The following is a 14394-nucleotide window of genomic DNA, read 5'->3' as shown; positions in this document are numbered from 1 at the left end:
TTCTCCAGCAACTTTTCTTCAAACACAGCAAAGTTTCAGGTCTTCATTTGGCACAGCTTATTCAAGCTTTAACAATTGTAGTGATGCTGCTACACTGCTTTCAGGTCAGAAGAATGGACCTGAAATGTTTCACATGATCTTGGCTGAGGCTCAATCATAAAGATTTTCTGGGAAAAAGGCTTAAATATTTAGTCTAAGTTCTAGTTTCTGACCTAGAGGGACACAAAGAAATGTTTGACTGTGGGTTGTGGTCAAATTTCCAAACTTTAAACTCCACAACAATTTTGATCAATTTCTCTAATTGTACTGGAAAAAGAAATTCTTTAAAATAAATCTGACAATTTTGAGCCGAATACATTTTTAAGAAAAGGATATGTAATAAGGAGGGAGGGTGAGATTGGGGAAACAACCACAAAACTGAAGACTGAGTATTGCTTTAGGTCTGTGTTACTTATGTCACAGCTGTTGCAGGCATGGTTCTACCAGGGGGAGCAGAGTGGCTCTAAGGGCTGTGGCCCCATCTTATTTTCCTTTAGCATGTACAGATACTATGAGTGTACTTTGTAGTTACCCCACGCACATTGCCTGACACACTTTGCCCGACATACTTAGTTTGAACCTGTGCTTGCCTTGGCAGTTCTCTATTGTGTTTCATGTTTGGATTGGCAGATACTTTTCCACATTGTGCTCCCACTCACTATGATAAGATCCTGCTCCAACGAAAATTTCCACCTCTGATTTATTATTTGCCTTGAGTAATACTGTTAAAATCATCAGGGCTGTGCCTGTCCTTGTTCATCAGCATCTTACAGATTCTACTCTGAAATTCCTAAAGCCCTTTTGAAATACTTTCATGAGACAAGGAAGTGGTGAGTCAACATTAATAAAACATGTTAAATTCTGGATGCTCCTTTCCTCTGGTAAGGAGGAAACAGAAAGAAGTGTTTGCATCAAATGATGTTCTAGATATCTGCAGGACAGCCATCATCTGTCTTTGATGCTGCATCTTTGTAAGACATTGTCATGATGGCTATTTATTTTTAGTTTTATGTTCCAGTGTGGAATGGGGATGTTGTAATACAATTACATGGCTGTCCACAGTTCAGTTTGAAGAGGAAACCCTATCTTTCCACTACTTCAAGGCTGAATAAAATTCGTTGTGGAAAATTCTTATGAAAGAACCTTTTTTCAAAAAGTAGACTTTTTAAATCCTTCTAAATTCAGAATGTAGTTAAATGATATCTCTGCTGGAGAACAGCTTAAAATAACCTCCAGAAAAGATACATTTTAACTGAAGGATATAATTTAATAGACATTTCTGTGGAAACTCTTATGTTTCTATAGAATATCCTTATGAGCTCTTTTAAATTCTGTAAGACTTTTCCATTTGTTGACACTACATGGCTATAAGGGATTGTCAGGTTCTCAAAGGGCAGAAAGCAAACATTTCACTTACAGATGTGTGGATATAGCATCCAGAAATATGAAGTAGTGAAAGAGAAATATCAAGAATAAGATACGAGCAACGAATAGACCTTAACAGGTGAGTAAATAGCTAAAGTATGACAAATTAGTTCTACATAAATAAATTAAAGGGGAGAGGGGGAGATAACAGTGGTAGATAATGGCATAGATGTGCAAAAAGATTCCCCGGGGGTGTGTTATGCCTGCTATTCACGCATATTTAAGCAGGTAGTTGATTGCTCTTGTTGAACTGCTGGGCTTCACTCCAGCTGATGGTGTTTGGAATGTGTAATGAAGGCAGAGGGTGGTCACAATTCTTTCTTCTCTTTATTTATGTGTGCTTTTTAATTTTCAGAATGCCTATGTCAACATCAATCGGATCATGTCTGTTGCAACAAGGCTTTCTGAGGCAGGCCATTATGCTTCCCAGCAAATCAAACAAATATCTAGCCAGCTGGATCAAGAGTGGAAGAGTTTTGCTGCAGCTCTGGATGAGCGCAGCACCATCTTAGCCATGTCTGCTGTCTTTCACCAGAAAGCTGAACAGGTGAGCTGCTTTTGTGACAAAATGCTCTGCTACTTCAATAATGATGATTCTTCAATTAAAACCTGATGGCTTTTGGCATATATGCAATGAGGTTAAGAGCCTTGTTACTACTAGATCAGTGTCTCAAAAACAAATAGTAACGCTCACCCTTCTCTCCAAAAAATTGTCGTACGTTCTCTGAGTGGGTAAGAAAATATGTTTATGCCATAATGATGAGAGAGGATAACTGACTGAGGTGCCCTAGTGCAGTAGCATGCTGCTTTATTTCTGTTGCCTAATATTTCATCAATGCTGTGGTTAAATTCAGGATTACCGTGATCGGAGAAACGGTGTGCATCTGCACTTACATGTGTATGTGGTATGTGCACAGGAATATTCACACATATGACATAGACCCATACAAGCAGACGATTTCTAGGAGTCAAAGCACATTATTGTTAATGAAGCTTACAGAATTCATTCCACTACCTGCTCCTGCAGTGCTTTCCGTAGGCCCAAACTTTGTGAGACCTCACAAAGTATAGATTTCAGAGACAGCTAAGAACATCCAGGAAAATTTTCCGTGTCCCAGAACTCTGGTTTGTGTCTTTAGCAACTACCAAAGGGGTTCCATAATTTCATAGCTACAAAATATTTAAAGTATGTCAATTAAAAAAACTTCTGCATTTTTTACACCTAATGGTGATTGTTCAACTTTGACTATATGTTGATTAGATTAATTTTCCAGTGACAGACACTGCTTTGAGGCTCTCTTGAGTATTGTTGTGTTGTTTTTCCAAGTAGTTAATATCAAAGCTACTGAGTGGGTGTGCTTGATGTTTATAAAATGACCCATACTACAGGTGACTTAAGAAGTAGTTAAAACTAATAAGCCAGAAATTGTGCCTCACAATTCAGAATAGATGTATGGAAAAGTTTAGCTCAAAGAGTAAAGATTTTCATTATTGTTTGTTTCTGACTGTAGAAGTGTAATGAATTTTTCTTTATTTTGTGTTTCCTACTGACAACAGGCCATAGCATAGAGCAATCACTCACCCTACTGGGCACTTACTCACGTAAGCATACTCATTGGCTTTGATGTGACTGATACACTAGGATGATGCCCAGTACAAGAACTTACACTGAGTATGATGGGCACTGTAGTGTTTAGGTATTGTCTTAATGTTAATAATTGTCAGTCATCATATGTTCATAAAGAAAAATGAAAAAAAAACCCACTTCTATACAGTCTATAGTCACAATCAGAATGTTTAAAGTTTATTAATGAATTAATTCTTGTTTGTTTGGGGTTTGGGTTTTGGGGTTTTTTGCCCATTTTTAATTAGCAATCCCCTATTCTTCTGAAGTGTCAGTCTTGTTTGCGATTTATGAGGAGTTGCTGAGGTATAGCATCAAAGTCAATGAAACAGAAAGCTGTATTGAACTGACTGTGAAGCTAGAAGTGATTATTTTTTGACCCTGCCTTCTGAACTGTCAAAGCAGGTATTTTGTCTCAGCCATAACTTAAAAAAAAAAAAGTTACACTAATGTCACTTCCAACTTTCAGTCTTTTTTCTTCACAGTTGTATGGATGGGTCTGAAAAACCCAGTCCTGCTTTGGCATAAGGAGCTTAAGAAATTCATACTGTGTGACAGAAGACAGTCTTACATTGTAACAAGCAGGATAATTTGCTAATTATGAACAGCAATTGCTCGTCACTTGTAATAAGAGAAAATTCAGTGGAAGATAAGTGCTGATGTGAAAGCTTTGGTGAAAAAAAAAATAATATAAATAAAATAAAATAAAAGTAAAAATATGGAAGCCAGTGTGTGACCAGTAGCCAGAACTAAAATTTCAGCTTTGATTAAGTAACTGATAGATAAACCAATGACTTGAATGCTAATAATTTGGTCATTTGACCTCTGTATTTTATAAAGTGACGTATTTGGGGTTAGGTCTGTAACTTATTCTGTTGCCTATCAAGCATTCATTATAAATGTGGCTATTTCGCATCACCCAGGGTTTTTAAAAGTCAAATCAGGGCTTCATCATTTTATAATAAATAAGGCTTAAATCTATGAAGCAATGATGTAGATAAACTCACTATTTTCTCTGTCACAGATCAAATCTCTTTTCACTCCCTTTGTTCTGTCAGTAAAGGTAATCTTGATGTGGATTCAACCATATCTCCCACACTGTACCCCTGCTTCCCTCATACGGATCAGATGCACAAATTTTCTTTCCTTCTCTAGAGTGATAAGCTGCTACAGTCTCTTTGTTCATTCCTTCCTATTGATTGAAGCTCTCTGTGATGCCAACAGGAAGCAAGTCTTTTAGGACCGTAATCTTTCAGCCTTTGGCACACCCCAGACTGCAAGGAAGTTGTTGGCTTGGGTCAGAGATTTATGAAAAACTCTATGATCTCTATAATGTGCAAGCTGAGCAGGAAGCAACTTGTTTTTCAAGGTCTCTTCCTAAAGACCCCACACAGAAAATTGCACAGAATACAATTTGTCTGGCTTGGAAGGATAAAAGGCTGAGTCAACCCTGCTGAGAACTGAACCTCACATCTGTCTTCATGTGCCTCAGAATCACGTTGCTTTCCTGGCTCTTATTGCAGATACATGTGGCATGTTGAATGGGACTTAGCTGAATGAGTTCCTGGATCAAAGCGCTTTTGTTTTGTGCTTTTTTTTTTCCTTTTTTTTTGCTTTCTTTCTTTTTTCTTTTTTTTTTGGTGTGTGTGCACATGTGCACATCCTTGAATTTTTTAAACACAATTTGTATATACTAAACCATCATCAAGAAGAGAAAGAAAGGACAGATCTTGTTAACTTAGCTTAAAGCCAAGCTTCCTTCAGCACATGTGTTTGCTCAAAAGAGTAAACTAAACCCCAAACAATGACTATGTCCAAATCAAGGTGCAACTCAGGATATTCAGTGGAGGTGCTTTCCAGATATCCCTCAGTTCCACCTGCTACAAATCAGTTGGTTGGTTTGGGGTTTTTTTTTACTTCTTTTTTCTCTTCCCTCCTTTACCCACATGCTCACATGGAGATATTCTAGTGCAAAAGACAATCTGCTTCTGTATCTTTAGGTATGTCTGAGGCTATTCAAAGTTGCAAGAGAACATGGGAGAGCATGCCTTATCTCATAGTGATTTCATGAGAGCCTTCTCTCAGTATGATTTCAAGAGAACTGTGCTTATTTACTCCAGATGGGATTCCAGCCCACTAACTGCCAGATGGGGAAAGCAGACATACCAGGTGTCCTCCCTTTCTTGGATGTAATCTCCGAAAGTGTGCTGAAGTGTTCATAGGATGCTCACTCTACAGATTCTGTCAGAATGAACAAATTAATGTCTTCAAGCAGCCAAGAGACCTCAACCAATTAATTCTGGGTCAGGATCTGCCCTCAGACATGCAAGAGCAGTAATACTATTTAAAGTAGTAGGTGATAGGTGCACAGGCTGGACATTTATGCTGATTCTCTGAAAAATGACCCCTGACCATTTGTTTCATATTACCCTACTCCCCAAACAGGAAGACTATGATTCTCATCCCTGCCTGGACTTCTCTAAGAACATCCTGAACTCTTGTATTTGAGGAAAGAAAATGTGAAATGTGGGGGGGTGTGGGGGGGGGGGGGGGGGGGGGGGGTGGGAAAGAGGGCAAAAGAAGGGGAAGAATTTGAGGAACGGGTGGAAAGGAAAAGCCAATTGATATCTGGAAGATGCAAGGATAAGGCCACAATAACTTCTGCATTAAATGGGAAAATTCCAGAAACAACAACAGGAAACATACAGGTGGCTTCATGCAAAATATTCAGGGCACAAGAGATACTGTATTTCACTGAGGGAAGTAGTATCATGGCCTTCCTCCCATGTTTCCCCACAGGCATTCTGGAGCATGAAAGTTTGGTTTTAATTTGCGGCCTATACTACCCTGCTTATCCTGCAGCTTCCAAGAGCAGAGGCCTCGCAAGCAGTAAGCAAAGACTGCAAAAAATGTGCAGAAATGTGGACTATAAAATGTCTGTGCTGTGTTTTGGAGTAACCATGTGATACAGCTTAGCAGTCCCTGAATAAAGTTACTAAGAAGTACTCTTGAGAATACATTATTCCCTGGCCTAATACAGAACTTGCAACTTCAGTGAATAGGTTGTGACTCAGGAGTAAGCATAGGTTCTTTCTTTAAAGTTACTTTTGGGTTGAATCAGAGGCACAAAGATACCTTAGGGACTTTTTTATTTTTTAGAGGAAATTTTTCTTAATCTTTCCTGAAGTCTTGAAAAGCATGGGCAATTATTGGAGCCTGCCATTTCAAATCGTATTTAAGCAGCTTTTACCATTCCCAGCAGGAACTATTCTAGTCTATGGGCTAACTAGAAATTTAAGCAATTAATTCAAATGGTATTTAGTATCCAGTGGACAGTAACAGCTCCTGTTTCGACCTAATAGTTAGCAATTTAACAATTTTTAATGTACCTTTTCAACTCTGTCATATAGTGATTTTGTGATGTGAATGTTTCTAGCATGAATGCTTACATTTAATCTTTCTGCGTTTGCCACAATGTGTGACAAATAATAAAAATTAACATAGAATCAGAATATTTTGGGTTAGAAGGGACCTTAAAGATCACCCAGTTCCAGCCCCTTGCCATGGGTAGGGACACCTCCCACTAGACCAGGTTGCTCAAAGCCCCATCCTGCTTGGCTTTGAACACTGCCAGGGGTAGGGCAGGCAAAACATCTTGGGGTAACAAGTTCCACTACCTCATCATAAAGAGCTTCTTACTTATATCTAATCCACCCTCTTTCAGTTTAAAGGCATTCTCCCTTGTCCTGTCACTACATGCCCTTGTAAAAAGTCCCTCCATATTTCTTGTAGGCACCCTTTAGGCACTGGAAGACTGCACTAAAATCTCCCAGGAGCCTTCTCGTCTCCAGGCTGAAAAAGTCCAACTTTCTTGGCCTGTCTTCATGGGAGAGGTACTCCAGCCCCCTGATCATCTTTGTGGCCCTCCTCTGGACTTGCTCCAACTGGTCCATGTCCTTCTTATGTTGGGGACCCCAGAGCTGAACACAGTACTGCAAGTGGGGTCTCACAGGAGTGGGTTAGGAGAGAATCACCTCCCTTGACTGCTGATCACATTTCTTTTTATGCAGCCCCAAATAGGGTTGGTTTTCTGGGACATGTAGCTGCTTTTTTTTCAATAGTCCTATGGTATCAACTAAGACTTTACAAAAAAACTTTAAAAAACCCCATTTGGTCTCCCTGTGTGAATCTATACACACACCACAGACCACTACACACTGTCTTAGGGTATTAAGTAAAACACTGACTGATTGCATTTCTTAAAACTTTTTAAAACAGATGATGTCAACTGCTCCTGCTAGTGGCAGAAGTGAAATTACCATTGTAATTGTTGATGTGGCATTGTCTATATACAATAGATACACAAAAGAAAGGCAGATGTAAGGCAATAAGGTGGAAGGGTGGTTATGTGCATACGATCTTCTTGAGACTTCTCTAACCTACTGAGCAAATCACAGCCTGGGGATATGGCAGTATATAAGTGAGAAGACTATAAGAGCTTGTACTAAAATCGGTAGAATTCAGCAGTTTTGATAAGAGCAGTAACAGTGTGATTCTAGCAGCAGGAGCAGGGGTCTATGATGTGTAAAGGTCTTTTGTTCACTCTTTTGACCAAGAGGTTCGTGTAACAGTGAGAGAAGGGATTGATCTCAGCTCTATGATCTTAAAACTGTGTAGGAAATGATGTGAATTTCACTACCTTGGCGCAAAATATGGTGATTTCAGCTTTATGCAAGGTGTTTGCAGATCTCATCTGAAGACATTCAACAGATAGGAGTCAAACCAGCGCAAGAGAGCTTGCCATCCTTGCCTCTGGTGTTCTAGAAAGCAGTTTTCACTGTTAGATTTGTACTTTGTAGATGTGAAAGTTTTGAAATTCATCTTTGTCACGGAATCTTTGTGCACTGGAAAGTGTTTACAATGCAAACACTTTATAGGCTTGATTACACAGCAGCATAGTGAATAGCTTTAAACTGCTAATAAAAAAGGATGCTGATGGCAGAGTCAGAGCTGAATTGAAATTCTTCACTTTAAATCTCACAGCCCCTCATGCTGTGAGTGCTTTACTAACAAGCCACAGGTGAATACTTCATGAGTACATAAAGCTGTGATCCTGGGGGTGGGTTTGTGGCATTCAGTGTTCACCCTACAGGGCACTGCACCTGTTGTATAATTGGCTGTTCTTTTTTTTATATATAGCCACAAAGTACAGGAGGCTGGTTTAACAGAAATGTGGAGGAAGAGAAAATATTAATGAGAAGTAATGAGGTGGCATTATGCAGTTAGTATGGACAAAATGTGAACATATGAGCTGTGTCATTGAACTAAGTCCTGCTTAAAAGAAAAGCAGGATGGGACCTTAGAGACTAAATTCCTCTTTTCTTTTACAGAACAAGCAGCACCCAAGAGAGCTTCCCTAATTTGTTCTGCCAAAGTGCATCAGCACTGCCCCAGAGGCCTTTAAGAGTGGAAAAATAATTTTTTCCATCCCCCTTCTTCCCAAAGCCATTCAGTTTTTGGCTGTCTGTTAAGGCTTCCAACCTAGGTGCTAACCCATATCAATTGCAATGGCAATGAATTTTTTCTCCCTGTTCATGGATGTCTGCCCACCAGGAACTGGACTGAGACCAGCAGCTCATTTGGCATTGGCTGCTTAACAGCCATCAGATGGTAATGGTATCTGATCACTGCTGACCTGGGCCAGAATCAAATGTGTGAGCGAGGGCTTTAAAGCCTTGGTATCCTATTAGCAATCCCACTGAGCTGGCCCTGGGTTGGAAACTGCTCAAATGCAGACTGTCTGCCTGTCACTGAAAGGAATGTCAGCATTGATTTTAATGGGAAGATTTTTTTTGCTTAAATTAATAGTGCAAAGGACAGGTATGCGACTGAAAGAAGATTGACAGCTTGAGACAATGCCAAATACAGCTGTAACCATGTCTTCTGTGTTTTGTGATGATGTTGTGGGTTTTTTTGATAAATATGTTATAGCCTTCCTTTTTAGGAGTGCAATGTTGTAGCCTCCTTGTGTGGTAGGCAGAAATTCCTAGAATTAGTGTTTTCTGAACCTGGAGCATTTGTTTTTAATCCAGAAGAAACACAAAGCTTTCCTTTGGATCTTGGTGTTCTTCAGGTACTGAGGAATACGCTGTTCTAGGGTACCCAAAAGGACTCTTATAATTTCTTTTCCTTAGCGTTTGTTGCAGTTATATGTGGCACTGGATAAACAAATTTTTCTAATGTTGATGAGATGTTGTTCTGTGTCACTGTTGCTCATTGTTCCTGGAATTTTTCCAGTTCCTTTCAGGTGTGGATGCCTGGTGCAAAATGTGCAGTGAAGGAGGCCTCCCCTCAGAAATGCAAGACCTGGAGCTGGCCATCCATCATCATCAGACCCTGTATGAACAAGTAACACAGGCCTACACAGAGGTATGTGCTTCCCAGAGAAGAATGTGAGTATCTGTTAAGTGATAACAGATATTTGACTGCATTTTGGAGCTTAGCTTTTCTAAATGGGATAGGTTCTGCTTTCCATTTCTGTGATTGTTTCAAAGGGAGTCAGATCTAATCCCAGGCTGCAGGAGATCATTCACAGCAATGTGCTTGTAAGGGCATGATGGGACAAATCTGAGGGACAAATTATGTACAGAATTAAAATCTAGAGCTAGTGTTGGCACCCCAAAGAAGAGCTGCTTCACTGCCTTTGCTGAACAGGGAATCTCTAAGCCACCAATAGATTTAGCCCTTTTACTTCTGTGAATGAGTCCTGGCTCTAACACAGGTATGCTAATGGGAATGGAGGGTGCCAAAAGCTTTTTCCTTCAATATACAAAACCACAGAGATGTCAGGTCCTCATTACAATAAATGCTGAAAAAAACCCCTGTGCTTTAGAATCATTTAGGTAGGAAAAGATCATTGAGTCCAACCGTTAACCTGACACTACCAAGTCCACAGCTAAATCATGTCCCTAAGCAACATCAGCTATATTTGTGTGTACTGTTGTCAAATATCTCAGGCCTAAATCAGGTATGTGGTTTTTGTTTTCCTTTGAAAGAGGGTGCCAAGGATGCTAAGACTAAACCATATTCTCTGGCATTTTGTCAAAAAACCCATAAAATTCTTCACTTGCTTTTTCCCCTATTAAGGCTTTAGCATGCAATAAAAGCTGCTGAAAAACAGCCAACATTCAGTACATCTGACTGTACAGACCAGGGTCTGTGTTTAGTCCACTTTATTTTGCAAAGGGGCTGCAGGACCTCTCTGGCATCTAGGAGTACTCTTCTATGAATCAGGCTAGTCTATCTGTTTACCCTAGGCATAGGCCAACCTGCAAATTACCCTGGATTGGGAAGACATGTATGTTATCTGTTCTAAACTGTTATCTGTGCCTCCAGGACTCAAGCTTGTTGGAAAGTAATCCACAGATCACCTGAATGCTTGGGTTTAGTTGTATTTTTCATTTCCCTGCACTGTGATGTGCTTTGACCTGTTTTTCTGCATACCAAGCAGTTTTGCTCCTTCCAGGATTTTCCAAGCTGGACTGTAATGCTCAGTACACTTAGTAAATTACCAAGTGAAGAGTCCAGAACACAATATAACAACTCTCCTCCATGCTCAGCCCTTACTCTAGTCAAGATGTTCTTGGAAAAATCTATAGTATAAATATAAGAGAAAAGAATTTGCTAATCTAGACTTGGTGGAAGCACTCATATATGTTCAGTGAAACTGTGTGGATATTTTGATGATGAATGTAAGGAATTTTAGATAGAAATCTCTATTTTCCAAACACCTGCAAGAATTTGGGAGTTAGTCAATTAGAACGAGCAGGTCCAGGCTGCAGTCACAAAGAGCTATTCCTTATTTGATACTGAGATTTCTCAGGAACAGATTGTGTGAGCAAATACAGAACAGTCCTGTTGACATCCAGTTGCAACTGTGAATTTTATACATGTGCCTAGTCAGGTGAATATAAGTTTTTTTTATTGCATTTAAAAATTATTTGTAAAAATTAATTGAATTATGATTAAACAAAAAAGTTTGAAACTGACATTTTATCAGTCTTAGTTTTTGTGAAATAAAAATTCTTTTAAAACTCATAACCAAAAGCAGCAGTTAACATGAATGTTGCTTTTGCTGATGCTGTGTCAGAAAGCTATAACTCATCACAAACACATCTGCTTAAAACATTTCTATATTATTTTACGAATAAGTACATTTTAAAATAGTATGTAGAAATGCCAAAAAGGTTATAGTCTGTTATTTTGGAAAGGTTCATCCCTTTTCCCATAGCTATGTGGTGAGCTGAAAGGCCTTAGGAGTCCTGCCTCCTATCCACATGCCTGTTTCTTCAATCTAGATAATGCCCCTTGCCCATAGAAAATAATGTTCCTTCCCTCAGAGGTCTCTATGGTGGGATGAAAATTGTAGCTTTTTCTTTCCCTTCTTGTCCTTCTGAGTTTTTGAAAATCTGTTTCTATTTGTATAATTCTAAGAAATTTGCAATAAATGGATAACCATTTCCTACAGATATTTAATAGGATATTAACTAATGTTACTAGGATATATGGGCCTACTGTCTTCAGTTATAGAGTATAACAAAGCAGTTCAGATTCACTGCAGGAACCTAAGAGATGCCCAAAGAATGTTAGGGGAACTCTCTTTTTCCACCTTGCTATGGTTGTAGCCATAATTTCCTTGTTTCCTTTATTGCACTTGAGTGAATCTCAGAAAGAGCAGAGACAGAGACCACAGAACTGATATGCAATCCACAGCTAAGCAATTCTTTTGTGCACTAAGCCAAGCTGCTGGCAGAACAGGTATTCTTCCTTCTGAGAATCAAGTGGTATTCTTGTTTTTACTTTGGGTAGAACAGTGCTGGAGGGAGGAGATGCATATGAGATGTATACCTTTAGCAAATTCCCCTCTTGTGAGAAGAGTTCTAGATGACTCTATCCAGAGTGTACTTACGGTGCTCCACCAGTGTTTCTAGTGGATTAACAGTAAGAGACAAACTTGGGACACCCTTGATGAGAACTGTACTGATTTGATAAAAATAGGGAGGGAGGAAGAGAAAGGTTTTCTCCAGTCAGGCTTCAGCCTGGCTGATTATACGAGCATCCTGTTCACTTTAGTATGATTAACTGTACTTTATTGTCTGTTCCTAGAGGCATGATATATTTGCTCTAAAGACCAATTTTTTTTTCCCTAGTGCAAATTGTAACTTTCGCAGATGGCACTATTAGTTCAGTCACTTGCAAAGGCTTTGGATGTCTTTCTGACACAGTATATAGGATATCTACAGATTTTAACTTATTTCCTATATACATATATGCAGCATCCGTGGAGTTTATTCCCCTAGCACAACAAACATCTTTATTTTGGTTCACCCAAGATCACATAACTTACAGTAGCATTTGCATGCTGCCCATCATAGCCCTTCTCTTACCATGAAGACAAAATGCAGGAATGTCACTGTATGACTGGAGTGTATGTGTGTTGTGCCAGGTGGTGAGTTAAACCTTCCCAGAGAGTCTAGCAGGAATTACTTTTCAAAGTAAGTGAGAAATGGTCAAATTTGCATTCACAAACGCAGCTCTGGGACTTACACCTTACAGAGACTGCAAGTCATGCTGGGTGCAGGTCTATTAAATTTAAGAATTTTTCAATACTTCTTAAAACCACAATGAGAGATGTAAGTGAAGTGATGTAGCTAAACTGGGTTGGTGATGCTTACCTGGTCTTTGAGAGATTCAGAGGATTCGCATGAAGAGATTTGGTGATTTATTTTTGCAGTTATAAGGAGAACAGCGTATTACTGAAAGAGCAAAGTAGGTAGGTTCTCAATGTCTGAAGCTGTTGCCTTCCTTTCTGAAATCTGTTCATCTCTGAACTCTGACAGCACAAACCTTCTGTGCCCATTGATTGGGAATGCAGTAATGTTCACAACAAAAATACTTTCAGAAAATAAAACTTTTAAGACAAAGAACTTCAGAGCTGCAGAAGATATAAAATCCTGGAATATGTATGTATGTAATTCTTACAAATACTGAGTACTGCTGGTTACCCGATTGCCACTGTATTCCTTGCCATATAGTTACTCCAGCATGATGGGACAAGCATGTAATTTGGAAAGCAAGAGAACACTTCTAATAGCCTCTGATTTGCATTAATTATTATTAGCAGGACAACACAAGCACTTCAGTTATGGCATTTACCTCTGGCTGTGCAGAGAATAACTGGAAGGCTATGCCCATCAGGGAAAAATCATAGCTTCTAATCTTTGAGGCTTCTTAGACAACAGGAATGAATTATCATGCAGTACATTAAAACCTAAATCCTACAGAAGAAAAAGGAGTAAGAGAGAATGCAGAAGTATACTCACTCTTTCCCTTACACTGCAAATATGGGAAACATTGTCCAGTTTCAGCTTCGAATGAAGTAGGGGCATACAAGCTGTTGCCTTTGAAACAACTGTTTTATTCTGCACTGCTCCTACCACTGAGAGTTTTCATTGTAAAGGTCTTGTCGTCATATTCACCCACTAGGTACCTCTGGAAAAGCACTTTTCCATAAGATGAATGAATTTTGTCTGGTGTTTTGAGCAGTTATGGTAGTATACCAAAGGATCGGAGCCTTTGAAATTGAAGAACTTAAGGTTTATACCTCCAGGAGGCAAAAAACTGACATGCAGGGTCTACACTTGGGAGATGGTGTAGGTATGAGTAGGTCTGTATTATGGCACAAAGTTTCAGGAAACTAGTCCTGAGTAAAGCATGTCTGTCATATTGTATGTGCAGTCATGTGTCTTTTACTGATAAACTTTTAAACCTTTTTTGTTAGTTGTGATTCTGTCAGTGCAAATCAGCAGTGACTATACTAAAAGCATTGTAACACAATCCATGGATGGATTCTGACCAACTCTAAGCCCGAAGACCAGTAACAAGAATATATTGAATTCACACAGTGAATTTAGCCAATGCAAAAAGTGAGTTTCTGCTTCCAAGTGTGTGCATAGCATTGTTTGTTTTTTTTTCCCTGGTTAAATTGTGGCTGATTACCTTCTCACAGATAAAATAGAATATAGTATACCTTGCCTCCTTTCCTATCTAGAAGCTGCTGCTTCCTGCCCAGCAGCTATTGCCACCTCTATAATGTTGCCAAGTTAACACCTGTGCTTCAGAGTTTCTGCCTAATATCCTCCCTCATATCACCACTATCCACTGCAGTTGGCAAGTACAATCATTCCCTCTGTGACCCTCGAAGGCTCCAGCATGTGCAAATTGTTCCAGCTGGTCTTCAGCTGCAA

At 39.3% G+C, this 14394-nt stretch overlaps 1 protein-coding gene across 1 annotated transcript in view; it reads left to right on the top strand.

Moving 5' to 3' along the window:
- KALRN (kalirin RhoGEF kinase) overlaps positions 1 to 14394 on the top strand; it is a 513548-nt gene that overhangs the window by 239350 nt on the left and 259804 nt on the right. Inside the window, exons 7-8 of the mRNA XM_031053208.2 lie at positions 1820 to 2011; positions 9386 to 9517. Of these exons, the coding sequence (XP_030909068.2) occupies positions 1820 to 2011; positions 9386 to 9517 (324 nt within the window). The remainder of the gene's footprint in view (positions 1 to 1819; positions 2012 to 9385; positions 9518 to 14394) is intronic.

The sequence above is a fragment of the Melopsittacus undulatus genome, chromosome 4 (assembly GCF_012275295.1).
Source record: "Melopsittacus undulatus isolate bMelUnd1 chromosome 4, bMelUnd1.mat.Z, whole genome shotgun sequence".
Taxonomy (NCBI): Eukaryota; Metazoa; Chordata; class Aves; order Psittaciformes; family Psittaculidae; genus Melopsittacus; species Melopsittacus undulatus.
Note: the sequence above shows the minus strand (reverse complement) of the source record. Positions and strands in the feature narration are given on the sequence as shown.